We start from the raw sequence: 22,357 nt of genomic DNA, 5'->3' as shown, positions 1-22,357 counted from the left end.
TACACACCACACTAATGCCATCATTAGGAAACAGAAGAAGTACATGGTAATGAAGCAGCTGGCGTTCTAGTTCACTTACCTTGGATCCTCGCTCATTAAAGATAATCTCCACATCTAAAATCTTTCCAAATTGCTGCGGAGAGAAAAGAAAGACAGAAGAGCAGAGATGGAGTTAGAAAGCTTGGCTGGCTGTGAATTCATGAGGAGGAAGGCTGGAGAGAGAAAAACCATTAAGGCGATATGGAAATGTTACTTTTGTGGGGAAATGGTGGTCAATTTGCATTTGTTAGCTGAGCAAACAGTTGTTGAAGGTTGTTGGCGAGACCTCATCGCTGCTGCTGCTCCTTTAATGCGTCTGGATTCGTATCAGTGAAACGAGACCTTTGTAGAAATGCTTGATCTTTGATAATTTCGCAGCGTTTCTGATCAGAGTTTGTTTATTTCCGACGCCGTTTTGATGTCATCACCCTGGAAAAACTTCCTGCTGCCTCGCGCCTCCTCCCGGTCCGCTCTGTTTTGTGTTTGTGCGGCCAGCAGAACCTCAGGGCCCGTCCCCGGGGGTTACCGCGCTCCAGCCTTTCGATTTAACAGGCCTGCCTTCGGATCATTAGAAAACAGAGGAATGAAAGTAAACTGTAAGTTCCTCTAATGAGTGGAGCGAGTGCGACTTTTAATTGCTGTCTACAATGGCCGTATTATTTCATTAAAAGTAATTACCCTGTCAAGCGGTCCGCATCGCCTTCATTTCAGCACAACAGGGAAGAAATGGGCCTTCCATGTGGTCGGCGCTCAATGGGAATGGATGGATCGTTTGACTGAGCCGCTAATAGGGGGTTAGGAGGAGCTGGCTATTATCCGGCTGCAGACAGTGGAGTGGGCTTGCGGAGCAGAAAAACTTCTGCTTCCTGCTCCTTTTAAGGGCGACGCACCGCATCTCCGCTCCTGTCCGCACATCTGTCTGCTGCGGCGCTCGGCTCCACTGACTCAAACAGGGAGCGCAGGCATTTATATCCCAGCGTGACGCCCCCTTTCTCGCCCGAGAAGACAATGCTTCCCCCACGCTACGTGCAGATGCTAATTGTTTTAACCGAGTGTAATGGGCTTGTGGCGTCGATTAATTAGTTTCAGAGGAAGTCGTCTTTGTGGATTTCCACATGGCGCTGGGGACTGTTCGCTGCTCACCACTGATCTCACTCCTATCCCCACCCACACACACACACACACACACACACACAGGGATAAACAGCTGCATCAGCAGCAGCGATAAACAATAGCTTCAATGGGAGGAGTCTCCAGAGGGAGAGACTGATGTCATCTACAGCGTGGGACTGCAGCTCCATCCATCCACAGAGCAGCGACCACACCGGCGCTTCCTCACGTTTCAGTCCATTTATCACCCAACATCTAAACGCTCACGCGTTCACACCAGCTTCCTCGCAGCTTTTAATCTGCACTTCCATGCGTCGATGCAGACACGGTTCATACAGGTGCTTCAAGTGCTTCAAAAGGCTTGAATTTCAGTTTATAAAGTGCTTAATATTCAAAGTGCAGTTTTGTAATAAAGTGCAGTCTAATGATGGATTCTCCCAAAACCTGTCAAAGCGACTCATCTCTGTTGTTACAATTGAAACCATAAAAAGACAATCAGACTAACCGCTTCTTGTTTCAGGTTAGTTAGAAACGTCTAAATGTACTCAATTTGTTTGGATTGTTTCGGTGTAATGATTATTATTCCTCAATAACTTATTGATCTGTGTAATTAAAATAAAAGTTTTTTTGTTAAACTAGTTTTTTTTGTTTTCTCAGAACCGTCTGGTGTTTAGGCTGCATGAGAGACATTTTAAAACATTTTGGTATATTTTACATTGTACTGTAAAATGTAGAATACCATCATGAGATATTTTTAATAACAGTAATAAATAAAAATAGTGAATTTAAACTTTAGTTCATTTGTTTGGTTTTTATCCCTGAAAAAGTTTAAAACTTCACTGTTAAAATGTTGGAACTGAGCAGAAAACAGGACAGTGGTCACTGACCACAGCGGAAAGAAAGAAAAAACTCACCGACACGTTTAAAGCCCAAGAACGTTTCAAACATTTTCATGTAAGTTATTATTGTCTTCATTCATAATGTCTTCTGACAGCAACGCAGCAAAATGTTATGATTTGGAAAGTCTCTTACACACCTGACTGGTCTGAGAGCAAAACACAAATTTAACAAAAAAATCCCCAATTTTAATACCTTTACCTTTTTAATTACACAGATCAGTAACTCTCTGAGCTATTATGAATAATAAGTATTTATTACATTGAGGTAAATTACCTTCCTGGTCAAACTAAAAGCTTAAATACAATATAAATATCCACCTAACCTCCTTTTCTCTTAAAATCTGTGGTAACGTAATGTGTATTAGACAAACCTCTGATTTGAGCCAGTTGAAACTTCCCTGGTTTGTGAGCGACTAGCTAAACACGGCTTCGTGCTCAGATGGTTTTCTCACATGAAAAGGAGCAAACCAGCTCAAAAACCCTTAAAACTTTGTCTCTAAAATTAAGACCCTAAAACGTTTTACATTTATTTAAGAAAATGTAAGTTTGCCTTAAAGTTTGTTGTGGCAGGAGTATCTAATCTTGTACATTCTCATAAATGTTGCATCTTTTCTCACTGGACTTTTCTGACGTTTGACTTGGAAACAGACGTCTTCATTTTGTTCTGTGACCTGAGACATTGAGGCTTCTGCTGCCCAGCTGTTAACATATCTTTGCTAGCTACTTAGCTTTTGTTTGCGTCTATCATAGGTAAGTGCAGATTTATCGCCAAGTTGGATAAATGACGTCCGTTTTCGTCAGCGGCTCATTTCTGTTGAGGGAAAAATGTTTAAAGCTCAGCACTATGTGAGCTAAGGCTGATCTCCAACTGTCCAAAGACAATTGGTCGTTTAATATCACATTTATTTAGTTGATTTCAGAGTAAGAACAGAGGAGGCAAACCAACTGGCCATCAGACTTGTAGTGAATACAAGTTAAGATGGTTAATATTCATTTACTTCATAAGTAGGCTTAGTAAAATACAGTCATTATGCAGAAGGTATGTGTCTAATTGTTAGTAAACATGGAATAAATAAACCGTCAGGTAGCCAAGCATATATGGAAAAACTGGTTAGCATCTAAACTTCTGTACATTTTCCGTTTGCTCTGGTTTCAGGGGGTTTGTCGTTTAGGCCAGGTAAAAATCATGTGACGTGATTTTAGGTAAAGTTGGTGATTTGATCGAATCAGCAGAAGTTTTGGATGAGTTTCAAAGCCGTTTCCAACTTTTGGCTGAGAGCGCCAACCAAATGAACTCGACTTGAACAAATAGGAACTAAGGCTGAACTGACATGAACAAGTTGGAAAAGAATCTAATTCAACACTTCAGTTCGTCCAGCCTGGTGCCTCAACGTGACGTAGAAGAGTCCAGATCCCACGTCTCTGAAATGACTTCGACAAAATGATCACTTTCCAATTTTAGGTTTTTAGACAGAATATTAGTTTCCACTTTACTAAAAAACTGCAGAGACTTTCAAGGACTTCATACCAGGTGAAGTACAAACTTCAACCTTTATCACGGTAATCTGTGGGAATATTGTGATAACGGTAAAAGTAACAAGATATTTATTCCTTCTTCTACGGGTAACTTCATGTCTGCGACTGTCACAGCAGTTACAGCCCCACAAACAAACATTTCCATTTATAATCCGTTTCTTTAAATAAAGAAACTGGATTTTATCAGATTTATTGGTATTTTTAAATAAATGCAGGAGCATTTAAAAGAACCCTGCTTAATTATTTACTATATAAAATGTTGCAACAGTTCAGTCATGAACCAGAATGCTGTGTTATATTTAGGTCTGTCATAATAACAAACTGTGTTGGACAATAAATTGTGATAAATGATAACATTGTTGTTTTCAGACCATTTTCAACACGTATAAAAATAATGGCATAAAATAAACTTTCAACTCTATTCAACACTGGAACTGGAAGACATTTTAAATATCCAAAATAAAACAACACAAACAATAAATAAAATTAATTATGAAGTCTGTAAACAAAACCACAAACTGAAGACTTTTATCATCCAGTTTTTGGTAGAAAGATAAAAACAATAAAACATGCAAATGGAAATTATTGAGTTTGTTTTAATTTATCATGTGACTAATTGATTTATTGCTTACTGAGAATCACCTAGTAATATTACAGTGTAACTGATTTTGTAATAAATGTTTTTTTATTCAATGTTTGCTGATCCAAATAAATAACTGCATCAAAATCATGGTAAATGATGATACGATCAATTCAGCACTTTCTTGACAAAGCGTTTGCATGTTTCTGTTTTTTCCGGTTAATGAGCCGAGGTTGTAAACTGAGAGAGATTTCCCTCTCAGCTGCGGACCTGCAGCCTTTTCAAGCCAAACAGGATCCACCTTTGATTATCCTGAACGTCTCGGCGCTGCTCAGAGCGCCGTAATGAGGCGGCAGCGGCCTGCGTGTTGGGGGCGCAGCAGTCAGCGTGGGGCGGGGGTCTGATTGCTCTGGGGAACGCTGCGAGAGCCCTCACACCCACCCAGAGACGCGCTGCTGAAGAAGCGGCGCTCACAAATGAGGGCACCCTCGAGCGGCGCAGCGTGGGCTCCGCGCGGCGCTCGCTGGAGTGTTTTCATTTCCCGCGCACTTACCAGCTCTCAGAGATCACAGTTTCTAATTACTGATTAGCGTCCGCTGTGGATGCCCTAATGAGACCTTCATTCAGCGCCTCGTTAAAGGCTCACAGGTCCCTCAACCCGGCAGCGTGCGGGGGGCATCCCGGGCCCTCCCGTCTCGTTCCGGGTCCCTGGGAGCCCGCGCGGCGCCTCCTCCGTCTTCCCGTCTGTGGGCTTCACTCATGCGTAGCGGTAATGGCGTATTGAGCCGGTGGCGCTCCAGAAGCCATTAGAGCTGGAGGAATGAGGCTTTGCACACACTGATCACACAAAGGCCCCATTGTGGAGGCCGTGTCAGAGGGTGGAGCGGACCTGCTATCTCTACGCCAAGCTCCAACCAAGACAATCAATCCCACAATCCTCCACCTCGCCAACCAGCGCGAGCAACGGGAAGGAGAGGGCAACATGTGATTGAGGGAGGCTGGGTGGGCTGCAATCAATTTTCCATCATATATCTGCATGCAGCGGCCAGGCACACAAAGCCTCCGAGCTAATTACGCCGGTGATTTGGATTCCACACGACCTGCACCAGAGCTGGGAACAATAAAGCCAACAATCAGAGAGAGAAAGCAGCCATGTTGTGTGCAATTTATAAAGCCACAGCTAGGGCTCTCTGGTAATTAATATCATCAGCTCAGTGTTGTCTTCATAACGGCTAAAATTAACGCCTCTGGCTGCTAATGGTCCAATTAGCGCCTAACATTTGAAGTACATTTTTGGCCATCGTCTCCGTTCAGATCCATTATTGTTATTGAATCCGGTTGGCTTCGTATCGAAGCTTGTGCGAGACACAAAGGTGAGCCGCTGAGCCGGCGCATTAATTGGCCGGGAGACGATGAAGATCCGTCAGATCCGGGTGTTCAAACTCGATCGGACGCGAGCCGCTAACGGCGGACGGGTTGGGGATCGGCGGCAGGTTTCATCGCTCAGCCGCCGCCTCCCTGGTGTCTGACCCACAGAGTTCAGGAGCTGATTGTGACTGATTGAGCTGTTTATCACCTGCGAAATCTTCCAAGCCACTCTTTTCTCCCCAGACAACACAGTAATCAATGCATTAACTAGATGACAGCTGCAGCAAAGCCTCCAGTTCCTGTTTGTGCTTTCCTGTATTTTCTAGACGATGCGATCATTTCCTGTTAGTGGAGACGTAGCGAACTGGAACATCCTGCGAACAGCTGAATCAGTCGAGTCACTGGCTGCGTTTCCATTATAAATGTGCGCAAAACTTTGTTGAAAAAAATAAAACAATTTGCAGAAACAGAATTAAAATCACACGTGGATACGTTTGATAAGTCGTTAAAAAATAAACCTCATCATCCTTCAACTACTTCCTGTCATCTCCTTCCTGGTTGCTGATCATGTGACTGTAACGTATTCCGATCAACGCGTCACGCTCACTGAAATCAAAATATGGAGAATTATCTTTGCATGATGCTGCAGACTGGAAGGAACTTTAAAAGGTATTTTTAAAATGTCTGAAACGTTCACAGATGTCTCTGTTGTTTTTAATGTCTTATGATTTCAACATAAAACATGTTATTTTCGGTAAAGTGTGCTGCTGGATCTTTGCTCCAGTTACTTCCTAATATCCCACCTGGTTGAATGGAAAATAAAATAAAATGAAAAATAACTTGTGTGATGTGACACAAAGTGTTTCCATTGCAATTTCAATACTGCCAAAAAATCTAGCGCCAAAAGTTTTTGTTGAATAACGAGTCTTTTCAAAATTGCCATGTTTCCATTCAGCAAATTTATTTTCATAATGTCAAAATGCCTAATTATATAATCAGTGGAAACAGGGTTAGTGTGTGAGTGTTGCTGCTGTGCCAGTAGAAATAAGTTTCCTGGAGCTACTCACCCCGAACATTTGCCTCAAATCTGGGTCCCGGAAGCGGAAGGGAATGTTGGAGACATGTAACCTTTTTGGCTGCTGCTTCTCTGAAGAGTCTGAGTGCTGGAGCTGGAGCTGCTGAGAACCCTCTGTTTGCGTCACGTCATCTGTCTGCCGGAGGGAAACAAACAGAAAAGACACAAGCTGCTCATTAGCTGCTGCTGCGGCGGCGTACTGTACCTCCTGGTCCTGCACAACGAGAGAGACAGAGAGGGGGCGGGAGGCCCGGCTGACTAACTTAACTCCACATCTGCCATTTTTCAATCTACTCAGAAAGCCTGAGCGATAAACAGCCGATGACTTATAGTGTCAAACCTGAGGTTGTGCATTACAAATCCACTTATTAATCTCTTGCACTTAGCTCCTGAGCAACAGGGAAGATTGAAGGCGCTGACAAAAAGGCGTGGATATAGATCCCACAGAGCCCTGACATGTCTAGACTAAAGACACATTATTGGTGACGTTTGCACACAGCCATCAGAGTGCGAGGCCCAGAGCCCTCAGCGTTGTTGTTTCCATCATTATGCGAATGCGACGCTGACATTTCTGTATAAATGATGTGTCTGATGTCAATGACAAATTCCACTTGTTTCTCAGTGTGACACCGGTGATGGATTTCAGCAAGCCTGCTGCTGGCTTGTCTCTTTAGATGGACCTTGTTTTATTTTCCGTGGACAAAAAGCTCATTGGTCAAACGCAGAGTTTATCCTCTGTCTCCTGCTCTGCTGGGGCTAAAAGTTTTCCATTAGATGGGATCATTTTCCCTCTTTCAGAGAAGAAAATGACAAATATCGATACAAGTGTGGAGCCAAATGGTAATTAGCTGAGATCTGGCAGGTAAAACTGCTCACTAATGATTTTTTTTGAGGGGGGAGGAATATTTTAATAAAACCTGAGACAATTATTGCTTAACTTTGGGTCTTTGCATCCAATGTTGCCTATAAATCTGATCTGAACCTTTATAATTCAATAAAATTTTTATCTTCTTTAGAAAACATTTTTTTTGTGCTCAGTCTATAAGTCAACTTAATTTCACAGGGCATAAAAAACATCCGTCACCAACAGTGAAACCGTCATCAAAATGTGCAAAAATCAAAGTTATTCTCCAGTTTCCTAAACCTTAATGACCCAAAATAAACCAGTTTAATTTCAGATCATATCCATTATTCTCATGTTTTTATATTAAACTAATAAAAAACCATCAGATCTGTTGCATATTAACCTGTTTGCCATCCTGCCTTCACCCCTGCATCACGGTGATACACGTATATGTATATATATAAAGTTTTTTTAGTCTGTAACTGGACCAGTATCTGATTCTCTGTTATGTTTATTTTGCCTGGTTCTGTATCAGATCCTCTGGGCTGCTTGGGATGGATTTTTCTGCATTTTTGTTGTTGGATGGGAAAAAGTCAATATGCAATAGGAATAAATGTGGAAAAATATGAAATCTTAAAAAAGTGTTTTATTTAACAGAATACGGCTGTAATCTTCTGCTTAATGGCGTTTTATTCATCTGTTCATTCTGATGTTTTTATTGTTTTATGTAGCTTCTGGATTGCTGTGATTTTTACATGCTGCTTTTCTTTACGCATGCTGGAAATGAAGGTGGAGAAATCTGAGAAAAAGTCAGATTTTAAACTTTAGTGGTTGAATGAAGAGCTGCACATTTGAGAGAGCAACGTGATTACGGCCTTGACCACTAGAGGTCACTCATCAGGAGAAGATGAAGTTTGTTTTGGGTGTTTGAACGTGGGTTTTTTGCTCATAGTTTCAGTTTCATATTAGCAAACAAATGAATAAAACCAACAGGACTGAAGCCTGATTTAGTGCCGGTGGCGGTGGGGGGGTTAAATAAAGAAAGAGACCGAGGAGGGAGGGGGGATGAGGGACGAGGCAGTGGAAGTGGCAGATATTGAGCACAAAAGCTGTTTGAATGTGATATGTAAACTGCAAGGTCTCCTGGGAAGCGCTCTCTGAGCCCGACACACACACCTACACACACTCCGACACACACAGACACAGTCTGGTGGCGATGCAGCGGTGAAAGGAGAGGAGGTTGTTGCCCGAGTCCAAACGGTTGAAATGACTCGGAGAGCCGTGGCTGCAGGCCTCTTAGTGATACATGCCCACCATTTAGGAAATGGGCTCGGGATTTATTCATTATAATTCATCATCACAGTATTATCATTATCATCATGATCGTAATGATGATCGCCTTTATTATTCTCATTATCATAATCACAATCTCCACTGTAATGGCCGTCATTTATTTGGTTTTTATGGCCCATTCCGAGACGGTGACATACATTGTTAGCGGTGACAGTTGTTTGATTCAAGGTCCCGCTCCGCCTGGCCCGCGGCCGTCCAGGTAGCTCCACCTGAGCCGCCGCGCCGCCGCCGTCCGGACGCCACGGATCGGTGACAGAGAGGGACGAGTGCAGAGCCGTGTCCTCGCGCGCTGGAGGTTAATAGCCTGAGCGGCCATGTTGGGCCCAGGGGTGACACGTTGCAGACAGATGCTGGACCGCGGAGGGTGACAAGGTACCGGAGCCCCTCGGGTCAATCTGTTTCATCGGTCACACATGACACACTCGACCTTTAGCGTATGTTGCCGGGCTGCGGCGCTCCGCTGTCCTCCAGCTCTGTCTGTCGGGCTTTTTATCACGCGTGTTTGCAGACATCCAGATTAACTTTCAGCCGGCGCGCAGACAGGCCAGCAGCCCGCTGACATCAGGGCCAAGCACACATTCTGGGAACACAAACGCTGAATTGCTGACTCCGAGCACCTCAGACTGCAAACTACTAACTCAATAACTTCGAGTGTCACCGAGATCCGGGAATGCTGCCTGCGCGCCGCTGCTCCCGAGGCTCCAACCTGCCTGCCTGCTTGTGAAGCGGCGCTGTAGCAGTGGAAAATAATTACCTCTGTATTACCATAGGAGGCCACCTTCAGTGGCACTTTACTGTCCCGACAGCTGCTGTCACAGGGAGGAGGAGGTGGGATGCAAAACACACCGTCACCGCCAAAGCCAGCAAAGCTAAGAGTGAGAGAGCTGTCAACTCCTGCAGCTCTCTGGCTTCCTGTTCAGTCATTTCTCTAAAAGACTCCCTTGCTGTTATTTGCAAATCGCCTGCAAAGTGCTCTGCTCAGCACTTTCCCCCTCCTCACAGAGTGGCATTACAAGAGCATAATTGAAACTATCTGATTGGAATGCTGCCAAGCAGGTAGATTACATCCGATTAAATAGGAGCCGGGGTGGGGGGCTTCGGAGTCTTCGCTCACAAGAATTATAATGCCCAAGCCTTAATTCATTACCCTCCTCTTCCGGTTTGTTTTCTCTCTCTAAAGAAGCTGCAGATATAAGCTCTCCATCACCTGGAGGAGAGGCTGGTGACCCGGCTCAGCCACCGTCGCTCCTGCACAGGAGGCAAAGCGTTCAGGATCTACCTGCACTAAAAACCACGACGCAGTTCGATTCCTGGGATTTCTGCTAGATTTTTATCAAAATTCTTGTTATTTCTATGCAAAGTGTTAACTTTGATCCTGCTTGAGCCATATCAGAGTTTTATTATCCAAACTGACTAATTTAAACTACTGGAGGGCCACAAAGTTGACTCAATTAAAAATGCAAAAATTATTTTATTTAAATTTTTAAATGATTTTTTAGATTTATCTGCTCAATAATGAACAAAATCTTTATGAAATCTGTATATCGTTACTTCAGAAATATCAGAAATATTTTTTGTGGTCAGAGGCCGAACAAAATCATATCAAGGGCGACAAATGGCCCCTGAGCCACACTTTGGACCCCCAGGCTTACGTGGAACAGTTTTAGGAAATATGTAACGAACATACTTTTATCAAAGTTCAGTTCTCCCTTTCTGCAGCTTTAGTGATTCGTTTGACGTGTCGACCCGGTGTAACCGGTCCAGTTCAACCTGAATTTGGTTAGTGGGAAAAGAAAACCTGAAACTTTCCAGGTCCGTAGGAAACTTCTATGGATATATATCTATACTGTGACACAATAGAGCAAGAAAAAACCTGCAAACAACAGGAGGGGATGAATTTGCCTTTCCTGAGGCTGAGAAATACCACAGTTTTCATTTTTATTTATTATTTCACATTCAGAGGCAGGACTCACTGTGCAGACCGGCAAAATGAATGGCGCTCCTGCGAGTCTCAGAGCCTCCATGTGTGGGACTTTGGTCTGTAAATTTTGGGGTTTTAAATTTAGTTTTAGAGCCCAGAGTCACTGTTGCGGCCTCGAGCTCAGAAATCATTCAGTAAAAATGGCCGCGCCGTGTTTACATCGGCCCAAACCCGAACAGGAGCCGTAAAACTCCAAACATCAGAGAGCCAATCGATCTCCTGCTGCAGTGCTGTCTGAATATTAACACAAAGATGCTGAGGAGCGGCTCATTCTTGATGAATTAGGATGTCGGTAAAATGTTTATTTCAAAATGCTAAAATCAGAGAATCTGTACATTGTTTATTTCTGGTCATTTTGGCTTCCAGCTAATAAATTATGTTCTGAGAACATTAGAATATTATATCAGATCAATAAAAAACTGAACTTTAACCCAGACATGTTATGATATGCTCATGTAATGTCCAAATGGAAACGATGCCTCTCTGCCAGCGGCACCGATACACTGATGCACCGATACACTGATGCACCGATACACCGATACACTGATGCACCGATACACTGATGCACCGATGCACCAATACACCGATACACTGATGCGCCGATACACTGATGCACCGATACACTGATGCACCGATACACTGATGCACCGATACACTGATGCACTGATACACCAATACACTGATACACCGATACACTGATGCACTGATGCACCGATACACTGATACACCGGTACACTGACGCACCGATACACTGATACACCAATACATTGATGCACTGATACACCAATACACTGATACACCGATACACTGATGCACTGATGCACCGATACACTGATACACCGGTACACTGATGCACCGATACACTGATACACCGATACATTGATGCACTGATACACTGATACACCGGTACACTGATGCACCAATACACTGATGCTCCGATACACTGATGCACCGATACACCGATGCACCGATACACTGATGCACCGGTACACTGATGCCCTGATGCACCGATACACTGATGCCCCGATGCACCGATACACTGATGCACCGATACACTGATGATTATTTTACATGTACCATTCAGTGGGCCAACATTTCTGTAATAGCCTCAGTCTTTCAGAGGAATCTGGGTTTGCATTAGCAGTAAGCCAGAATCATCAAATTAGGATTAATAATTAGATTAGAGTATTTTGTATCTTCTTCCTTCGCAACATGTAACAAATGGAGTAGCGTCAGATTTTAGTGGTTGGAGGATTTCTCTCTTCTCTTTGGTAACAGACCTCGAGTCATTTCGCCAGTTAGCGCTAGCATGACACGTTTGTTTTGGTTGTTTTTAGCCAGAATTCCCTGTACTGTAGTCCACTTCCTGCTTCAGGTGTGAATGCACCCTTAAATTAACGCATTTATATCTGGAGATCATCTTGCTGTATTTACATTTCTGCTCTGATTTTGTAAATGTGCAGCAGGACAGATCCACTCTTCCTCTGGTTTATTGTTAGTTTCTGACTGAGACATGGAAGCAGGTATTGTGATAATTTAAACTATTAAATCATTGAGAGTTTGAATCTCCTCCCACTCCTGCAGATCGCCGTCAGCACAGCCTCTGAAAGCGACACCCTGCTGGCGTCTCCATGCTTTAAATGCGGCTCGCCAGAGACCACAGCTCGTGTGTGAGTGTTTGCATGTGCTCGTCCATGTTTTCTGCATGCTCCTGCGAGTGTGTGTGTGTCTATGTTATCACAGTCCCCCAGAATACCCTTTGGAAAGTCTTCATGCCGCTGACACGGGCTGTGAAAAATCTGGAAATGAGTGCTGCCCTAATGCCACTGCCTTAATTTGTTATCTGAAAAGAGAATGATTACTCATGAAATTCAACCAAACCTCAGACTATTTGAGCCGAGCCAGATAACGAGCTCGCTCCCCGGCAGCCCTCTGCTACCCTCGTCTCCAAGGATTTGGAGAAAAGTTCGGCGCTGCCTCTCTTCCTCAAGTCGCCTGCTTTCAAGTCAGCTTGTTTGAACACGATGCCGGCCTGCAGACCGGGCGGCGGACAGCGCCACCTTCCTGGTAGAGACGCAGAGGGAAGGAGCCAGCGCTCCCTACGCCTCATTAAAACACACACACACTCTGCTCTCTGTGGGGAATTGACACAGAATCCATACGTTTCGCTGAATTCTCACTCACTTGACTCTTTTTAAGTCTTTAAGTCAAGAAGATGTGCAGAGCAAAGCGTCGTGGCGGGGTGGAGGAGCTGAGCGCAGCAGAGTCGAGCCAGCAGAGGGGGGATCTGCTCCTTCAATCTGTGTTTCTGCAGGGTGCCCTAATCAAAGGCACCCGGGCCCGTCTGCGGCACCCAGAGCAAACCGGCTGGGCCCGTCATTAAAGGCAGCCAACGCAGCAGTGGGCGACACTACACCAGCGGCCCCCGAGGATTAGGCTCTGTGTTTACACCCCACTAATCTCATCCCTCTGTCCTCCCCGAGAAGAGACGGTTGGATGCGGGGAGAGGAGATGGAGGGGAGCGGGGAGAGCCAGCCGAGCTCTCATCTCTCCACGGCGACCATCTCTGGGCTTTTTCTCACAGCGGGCGAACAGATGAAATGAAATCAAATGCGAAACGGAGAGAGAAGGGAGACAGGGAGGCATCGAGCGGAGGAGTGGTGTTCAGTGTCAGAGAGGGGGAGGAAGACGAAGGAGGAGGAGGAGGAGGAGGAGGAGGGTGAGCCTCCTGCCAAGTCCCCCTCCCCCACCCCACTTTAAACTCTCCTGCATGTCAGCCATTACTGTAAGTGCAGGATATAACTGTGGAGCAGTTGGAGAGCGTCACACAAATCTTTAAATCAAACATTGCTACATTACAAGGCGATGATAATGCGCCGCTGCTCGGCTTGTGCTGCCTAAGCACTTTTCTGCTGCCAAATATTCATGGCTGTGCAGTAATTGTGAGGCCAGGAAAATGGAAGTGTTAGCAACGTTCTTTATGAGTGACCTGGATCCCTCTCAGGGGGGCTGCGACCTCGCCGTGACCCCCAACGCCACCACAGAAGAAGAACCCTTCTCCTTTCATCTCTAACCACCTTTTATAAACATTAGAGCCACGAGAGTCGTCTTCGCTTTTATCGGAAACTTTGGATGTAAATCCCGAGTCGAGGGATTTACAGCAGACAGCAGGAAGGCGACTTTCACGCTCAGACTGATCCGACTGGACAGCAGCTGGAGTAAAAGGCATCTCCGCCGTGCCGCTTTCACCGAGGGCACAGAGGGTGAAGGGCGTGTCGCTCCGACAGAGAGACCAACTCTTTCCTGTCAGATAAAATCTGATCAGCTCTGCCTCTGCATCTTCAGACATCTCAGGATCTGAACTTCCCTCCCAAACCGCTAAACATCAAGCGGTCCCTCCAGTTTTCACAGTAATTTATGCAAAATCAACAGATCCCGGCATTTCTTACACCAAAACTCAATTGCAAGTTTATTGGAATTTAATTGTCAAAAACATTGGGTGATTAATGCTAACTCCCACCTGCAGGTGGCAGTGTTTTTTACATCTACTACACTGCTGACAGCTAACGAAAAGTTACATTTACTGTCACACACAAGTTAAAATATTGCAAAATTCCTTGCAAAAATTTCTGAAGTAGCATCACAAAAATCAGAAAAACAATCAGGAAATCTTGGAGCGACTGAAGATCTGAATGTAAATAAAAACCAGAAATCGATTCCTATTTATTGATTGACTCCCCGGCCATTTTTACTTGGTAAACCTGTTCAATTGACCCGTTTCACTCAACCACATGGCAGCAAGTCAAAGTTTTAGGCATCTTCATGCACCAAAGACCACAAGTTGTTCTGAGTGTTTCAGAAGCTGCTGATCTGCAGCCATTTTTCACACGCAAACATCCTTCAGGTTTCCAGAGAACTATGGTTAGGATGGAAATGTTTCAGTATCAGCAGGCTGATCAGAGACGGTAAAAAGACCAACGACTCCACACACTGAGCACACAACTGGTGAAACCTTGAGTAGATGGGCTACAGCAGCAGACGACCTCTTTCAGAACAGGAAACTAAGGGTTTAACCCTGTCCACCAAAGTCCAACAACAACCGACTGGAGGAATGTTGCTTAATTACTGGATAGCAAAAGGTGCTTAATAGGTGATTTTTTTCATTTGGAATTGAACCGGATGAAGCTAAACTTGAGTTCTGTGTGGAACATTAACAGACAAATGTTTTATTATTTTTTCATCTTAAATGTAAAACGTACGTATAATTTCTGCTCTGACTATGTCCGCCTTTCAGTAAAATCCCTGTTTTTGACTCTGTGTGTTCCAGTTAGCAGTTAATCGATAACTAAACTAGTTGATGACGATTAATCGTGTCGGCCCTCTAAAGCATGGATCCAGGTTATTTAATAGTGTTGGAGATATTTTCTTTGGGCCAATAATACCAACCAAACATCATTTAAATGCCACAGCCTGTGAACCAACAAAGAGTCTCTGGGATGTGGTTGTTTATGGTTCATAATGTGAATATTTGGATGTTTTGTTCTGCAGTCATGGGAGATTTTTACAGGCTGTGCTGGGCGTATTCTGGGCCGGCTGCTTCGAGCACAAAACCCGCAATTCTCTGAGGCAGTGTGCAGAACTTCCATATGCAACTTATGTTGACATAATAAAGCTACAATATGGTGGGCAGTGGAGACAATTAAAAATGCACATTACTGTAGTGCAGATGGGGCCACATGTGCAAGTTCAATTATGCAGAAAATAATTTTCTAAAGTCTCCTGAAACAATCTGTTTGCACACCTTGTTTAAAGTCATGTACAAACATGTAAAATTATGATTTATGTGGAGTTTAATTATAGCTAAAGGCTGAATGCAGCTGAAACCGGGACCCTTTTTAGGGACAACATGTTCTGGTGTTTAGTTAATCTGGATGCTTCCTGTTCTGTTTGCTAAGCAGCTTCACTTCTAATCCACAGCTGGTCTGGGCTTGTTTTGCTTTCAAAATGGCTGCTAAAGACCGCTCAGTCATTTCTGCTCAGGCTGGAGGCGCATCTCAGATCAGCTACACCATCATCGGAAAGTTCATTCACTTTGGTCATTCAGTGCAGAAGAGAAAAATATTCGTCCTGAAGGAGCCCAGACGTTGTTCATCAACATTTCTGGATTAAAGCTGCAGAATGTAACTTTTAAAATAATCAGTTTTTTATTGATTGATTCTATTTGTTAAAACTTTCACCATGTTGTGACAGTTTGAGACATTTAATCTGTGAAAAAATCCATCTCATGCTGCCGTCTGCAGAAATGCACCGCTCAAAAACAGGCAATCAGTCTGGAGGAGGGTCTTAGCGCTGTCAATCAACCTCATGCACTCGCTGCTAAATGTGCTTATGGCAGAGAAAGAACTTAGCGTTACAGGCAAATCGTTTATCCGCCGTAATCTGTGGTTATGCTACCTAGCATTAGCATTCACAACAGGCTAATGCTAATGCTAATGCTGAAGAATAGCAGAGATCAAGGGGGAGAGGAATGAGCAGCACCGGGCAAGACTGTGACTGACAGCGCTAAGTCCCGCCTCCTGGCTCTCATTGGTTGTTTCTTATAAACACTGAGAGAAAACAGAGGACATGATTTTTTCAGATGATCTATCTCATAATATTCTGTCACGGCATCATGGCAGTTTCAACAAATATGTACAAAATATATTTTTATAAAAGTTACATGCTGCAGCTTTACATATTAATGTAAGCTAGAATCTTCCAAATGATCAGGTGTGTGTGTGTGTGACTTTCTGAACTGAATATATATTTTTCCGATGATCTGTATTTACTGCGATGCACCTCCAAAGTTTCTGGAACCAAAATTTCCCTGCAGACAGAGATGCAGCTAATTCATGAAATTTTACAACAATATTTCTAACAATATTTCTCATCTTTTGTTAGTTGCACAAAAAAAGAATCACAGTTAATCAGTTAATGAAGTATAAAATGATAAGAAGAATATATTTTACTTGCTGACAGCGTGTTGAGAACAGTGTTTGCAGGTGATGCAGGGCACTGACCGGTGCGGTCGTGGTGGCGGTGATGGTGGGCGTGCTGTTGTCAGTGCCGGCCGGCTCGCTGTGCGTCTGTGTGGGCGTGTACAGGGTCATGGCGTGCTCGGGCACCCGGCTCTGCCCGGTGTAGTCCTGCGTCGGGAGCGGGTGCGGCGCCGCAAACTCTGCAGGGATGCCATTCTGTGGGGGAGGCGGGTACTGGGCGGGGGTGTAGGGCTGGGCCATCGCTTCAGGAGGGTTGGTGGCCTCTTGGTTACCCTGCGAGACACAGCGAGAAGGCAGAGGAAGTTAAAGCTACAGCGCGTCGCTGGGCTTGTGTGAGCAGCATGAAAGGCGTCCGGGTTCCCTCCTGAGACTCAAAGGGCAACCGGGGAGAGTTGTCCTGCCAAGCTTCAGAGCCGAGAGGAAACAGCCATCATATCACGTCTCAGCTCACATTAGAGGAACCCTTGATCATCGCTAATGAACATAGTTTACATTGTAGAGCGTGGCTTACAGTTAGAGGGCCAAGAGTCGGGGGGAATCTCAAAGCACAAGAGGAAAGATCAATTAATTGATCAAATTTTGATTAAGCTCTTTGATTTCAGTGACAGGTCTGTTAAACGAGCAGCTGCTCCCTCAACGAGATTCTCTTTAATACTTCCAGCAGAAAACGGTTCCCCACTCTGCCAGCGCTCGCTGGCTGGCACAGCCTGGCCCGGCTTGGCCCGGATCGGCTCAGGTCAGCCTGGCCCAGCCCGGATCGGCTCAGGTCAGCCTGGCCCAGCCCGGATCGGCTCAGCCTGGCCCAGCCCGGATCGGCTCAGGTCAGCCTGGCCCAGCCCGGATCGGCTCAGCCTGGCCCAGCCCGGATCGGCTCAGCCTGGCCTGGCCCGGCCCGGCCCAGCCCGGCCCGGCCCGGCCTGGCTCGGCTCAGCTCAGCCCAGCCCGGCCTGGTCCAGATCGGCTCAGTTTAAAACCGGTACCAAACACTGTTAAGCTGGACATGATGACAAGCAAACGAGCAAAAACATGTTAGAAAGGAGGAAAGACAAGAAAAATACCTGCAGTTTGAAACCAGCACAGCTCCCAACAAACCAGTAAAACTTTTCATTTCAAGATTTTTCACTTCTTTTTTCAGGAAAATATACATTTGATATGAAGTATTACTTTTCATCTGAGTATCCTATTTTTAATAACTTGTTGTACGTTTGGCCGTCCTGTACAGTTATTCCTACGTTTCTGTATCTTTGTCTGCATTCTCACATTTACCTTAACTTTCTCCACTGAGACAAAAACAGATATTTCTCCTTTATTCTATAAGGATCTATTAGTATCTACACTCATCTAATAGCGTAGATGTTTTCTCTTATTATCACATGTAAATATTTTTACTTTGACATCAAAAATGTCTCAGAATCAACAATATGTTCAAATTGTTTTTATTTCAGTTTTTTAAGCAGACTGTGGTTTCATATCAGTTTAATCTAAACCAGATCCTGTTAATAAACTGCTGATTAGATTATGATTTAATGTTTTTTCTCTTTCTTGAGTGAGAAACTTTCATTAAAAACCAACGTTTAGCCCCTAAAGCTGCCTTACAGCGGCTCCCATATGCTGCCAGAGCTCCCAGTATGGGGTATCTGCACCACATGTTTTTCTTACCCCCCCTGTCTCCGCTCCTGACTTTAGTGATAGATGGGCCTTCGCACCGAAGCGGTTTCACAGCCCCTTTGTCTCGTGTGGATGCTTGGGATGATGAGCTGCAGGAATAATGGACTTTTCTGGCTGGTGCACATTGTTAAACTCGGTAATGGCTGGACTACAGAAGTGCGTGTCTTATTGTTGCGAAGCACTAGTCTCTGAGAATCCGGCCTAATGAGCAGAACAGTGAGATCAGTGCTGCTGGAGCGGATATCCATCCCGGCATTAAAAACACTGAGGGAAAAGGTGAGACAATAACACCACAATCCAATAACACCCCCTGCAAATACCCTCAATCACATTTAAAGATACAGATCATGCGAGCGCAACGCATAACTCTTTTGATAAGGGAGGAGGAGGAAAAGCAGCAGCCAGAAGTGAGGCTTTATGAGTGGCAAAAAAACAATAACGGTAAACAGATAGAGAAGTTTCTGTCTGTTTCTTTACAAGCCGGCTGCGGATGGTGAGATAGTAGATAAATGGGTTTTATTCCTCTCCGTTTTATTTTGCTGCAGTGGTTTTTGGCCTCTGCCTGCAGATTTCCAGAGAAAGCTCGATCTGGGCAGGAGGCTTTAATGAGAGGAAGCTGAGCAACACTCTGCTGTAAATGTAGTGGAAATAATTCTGCTCTGACGTGTTGGCAAACAAAGCTCGGCCTAAACTGTGCGCTGCCAATTAACGAAATGCTCCATTATCTAAATGAAAAAAGAGCGGAGCCTTGAGAGGAGCTGACCGGCCTCCTGCTGGAGGAGCCGACCCAAACACCCCCTCCTCCCGCCTTTTATTACTCTGTATTTCCATCTCCTCTGTCTCTCCCTCAGTCCTCCTCCCCCTCCTTCCCTTTTATGCTCATCTCTTCCTCCCTCCTCTCTTTTTATGCAGAAACTTTTTTAATCTCTACCCCTGTGCTCTACTTTTTCTCTGCCTCCAGTCATGGCATTATATAACACACTTGCAGTGCAGGGCATCCTAATTCAAGGAAGCTCTTGATGTTGGCAAATTTCAACTTCTAAGCGCCCATTTTAAAAGGAGAATGGGGTTTGCTACCTCAAAAAAAAGAGGATGCACCTCCCGGTAGGAGAGCTCAAAGTACCACCGGATCCTGTGTCCTGCTTTAAAGCGGCCTGCGCCAGCCGTCAACACATCAACAGTCCGGCGGAGGCAGAGCGCGCTCAGCAGCCCCGGAAACAAGACAACGCTGCTGCTGCTGCTGCTGCGTTTGTACATCAAACACGGCTCACGTCATTAAACAGATCAAAGCTGCAGGTATTTCTTTTATTTAGTCGCTGTCAACACACATGCCCATAAACGCCGTCAGTGTTTTTAAGAGTTTACAGAGAAAAACTGGCGTCCACTTGAGCTGCAGCTGCAAACAACCTCACACGTCTTCGGAGGTTTGGTATCCAGGCTGGGATAATCGGATCTATAAACACGGTTTCCATGCAACGTCATCCTGCGTAGCACGCAGGCTGGCGTTGAGCTTTCCTCTGAGGTTATGATGGAGCTGTGGAAGCATCATTTCATCTTCTCATTGATGCCGCTCTGTGTCTGCCAGGCGAACAGGTGAGCTGCACCACCAGCTGATCAATAAAGCAAGAAAAATAATGATCTGCGCGCTGGAAAGAAAATGAAATCCCAGAAATATTGTTCTTCTTGTCGGCCATTAATAACAATTAGAAGGCCGTCAGGCGGAGTGGTGCATGAAGGAGTCACAGCTGAACAAAACCAAATGATCTTCATCCTAAACTGTTTGGATAAGCAGCTGGTAATGAGAGTCAAGGCCAGCCTGACCTGGACGACTGAATAAACACTGACAGAATCTCCTGTCCAGAACTGAAACTCTTTATTTCCCTAAAAACCCGGCAGTTTTTCCCAGCTTTGTTCTTTTGTTCTTTCTTCTTTCATCACGGCGATGCTTCCAGCTCTGCTTTCTTTTTGTTTTATCCTCGTTTATTTGTTTGACTGTAGGTGAGTTCAGAGTCAGTGATGTGGTGTTTTACTCATCGTGGCTCAACTTCAACTCAACTTGCTCCGTGTGTTTCAGGAACCGACTCGTTTTGCTCTCGTCAGTCTGGTCCTTGGCAAAGTGCAACGAGGACAGAGAGCAAGTGGCACGAAAGCAGCATCACCGCCTGCAGCTGCGCATCAGAGGAGGAACTGCAGCGCCGTGTCGCTGCTGTTTCAAAGGGCAGCAAGGCAAAAGCAAGGAGGCGGAGAGTACAGGCCTCATTAGTGAAACACAAAGTAACACTGCCTCTCGTATGATCTTCGCCTTCCTCTGATGTATGTGACAAACGAGTTATTCAACTGGAAATGGACTGGGAGAAGAAAAGAGGCCCATGCAAATCAGGCGAGCTGCACTCGTCCCAGAGCGCCACACGCCCTTTTCTCTGGGCCGAGCCCGGCAAACATCCTCAGTGCCTAATGAAAAAACCTCTGACAAAGCAGTCAGGTGCGCTTCACACCTCATTCTGCAGAAGAGATTGCTCTTTGTTACGGCCGCAGTACGAGTCGTCGTTCTACTGGCAGTGTTTATGGGAGGAGAGCAGCTCCCTTTGCGACATTTTAATGCCCTCCTTGCTCGGCCTGCCGCCCCGAGCCGCCTGAACCTCGTCTCCACAGGCAAGATGACGAAGAGTAAAGGCAAGCAGAGGGAGCAGCTCTTATCGATCTGCCATCCTTTCCTTCCCTCAATCTCTCCCTTCCCTCCTTCTATTACTGAAGAGCACAATAAAAACACTATCTCTAATCTTAAGCACTCTCCTTCTGTAAAATTGGATTGGAAACCCTTACTTAAAGAGATCACTTCTGGAGAGGAGTTTCTGATTTTACAGTCTGCATCAGGAGCCAGGGAGGTCAGAGGGCGCTCATGGTGATGCCCGGCGCTGAGGCGCCCGTCTCAGAGACACTCAGACACTTTGACTGGTGTTAACCCCGCTGCACATGGTCAGAGCTGAACTGGCTCTCAGCAGGTACAACCGCCTGGCTGCTGGCCAGCCGTCCCTCATCCTCTGTAGTGGAGCTGCTCCAATACAGGAGCTGTTAGCAGGAGCTCATAGCAGCAGAGTGCCGCACGGACTCATATGTGCGACGGAGGGTCAAAGAGTAACGCAAAGGCAAAATACGGCAGGCGACTAATTGCGTTGCATTGAATCCGGAGGGAAATCACTCAAATGGGAGCGGGCTGATCAATCTCAGCGATAGGAGCTGTGATGGAGTGGGCAGCTTTACAGCTTCAGCGCCTCACGAGCAGCCTGGATCATTTTTCACCAAAGACCTTTTTACCCAACATGCTTCCTGCTGTACAGCAGTAAACATACATTGAGCAACTGTGCAGCGTTTGAGGAGGATCCACTCTGGATCTGAGCGAACACACACAGACAACGCACTTCGTCAATATTACACACGATACAACATGTTCTTAAGTGGACCGTAAGCTGTTCACTGTCTGAAAATTGTTCTCTTCCAAAGGCTCTGTAGAAGAACGCTCATTTGGTTTTAATGACCGGCTGACAGTGATGGTGGCAAACCGGCGATAAATCCCGCAGGGCCGTCGCAGGGTGTAGAGAGGAAAGCAGCTCAGCGGAGGCCAACGCTCGGCTCCCAGTTGATGCAACACAAACGAAACACGAGTGGTGTTCAGCCAACTACATGAAAGCCTCTGGTTGTTCTGGTGCTGATGCTCGGTTAATTGTAGCCCCGCACGCCGACAGTCGGCGAAGAGACGGCCCGAGATGATTTCTGCAGGCAACTGGCATTCATTTAGTCTTGAAGGCGCATAAATAAAAGCCGTCTAGCCGGGTTCATTTTAATTAGGAGAGCCACATGATCTTCTT

At 45.3% G+C, this 22,357-nt stretch overlaps 1 protein-coding gene across 1 annotated transcript in view; it reads right to left on the bottom strand.

The window, feature by feature from the left end:
• rbfox3b (RNA binding fox-1 homolog 3b) overlaps positions 1 to 17,348 on the bottom strand; it is a 54,128-nt gene extending 36,780 nt beyond the window's left edge. Inside the window, exons 1-3 of the mRNA XM_088007793.1 lie at positions 16,845 to 17,348; positions 6,600 to 6,743; positions 80 to 133 (exon numbers count right to left, since the gene is read on the bottom strand). Of these exons, the coding sequence (XP_087863919.1) occupies positions 80 to 133; positions 6,600 to 6,743; positions 16,845 to 17,063 (417 nt within the window). The 5' untranslated portion in view covers positions 17,064 to 17,348. The remainder of the gene's footprint in view (positions 1 to 79; positions 134 to 6,599; positions 6,744 to 16,844) is intronic.
• Between the last annotated feature and the right edge of the window lie 5,009 nt (positions 17,349 to 22,357).

Source organism: Poecilia mexicana, unplaced genomic scaffold (assembly GCF_051168715.1).
Source record: "Poecilia mexicana isolate PSO_F unplaced genomic scaffold, ASM5116871v1 scaffold_8, whole genome shotgun sequence".
Taxonomy (NCBI): Eukaryota; Metazoa; Chordata; class Actinopteri; order Cyprinodontiformes; family Poeciliidae; genus Poecilia; species Poecilia mexicana.
This window is presented reverse-complemented; position numbering and strand designations above follow the sequence as displayed.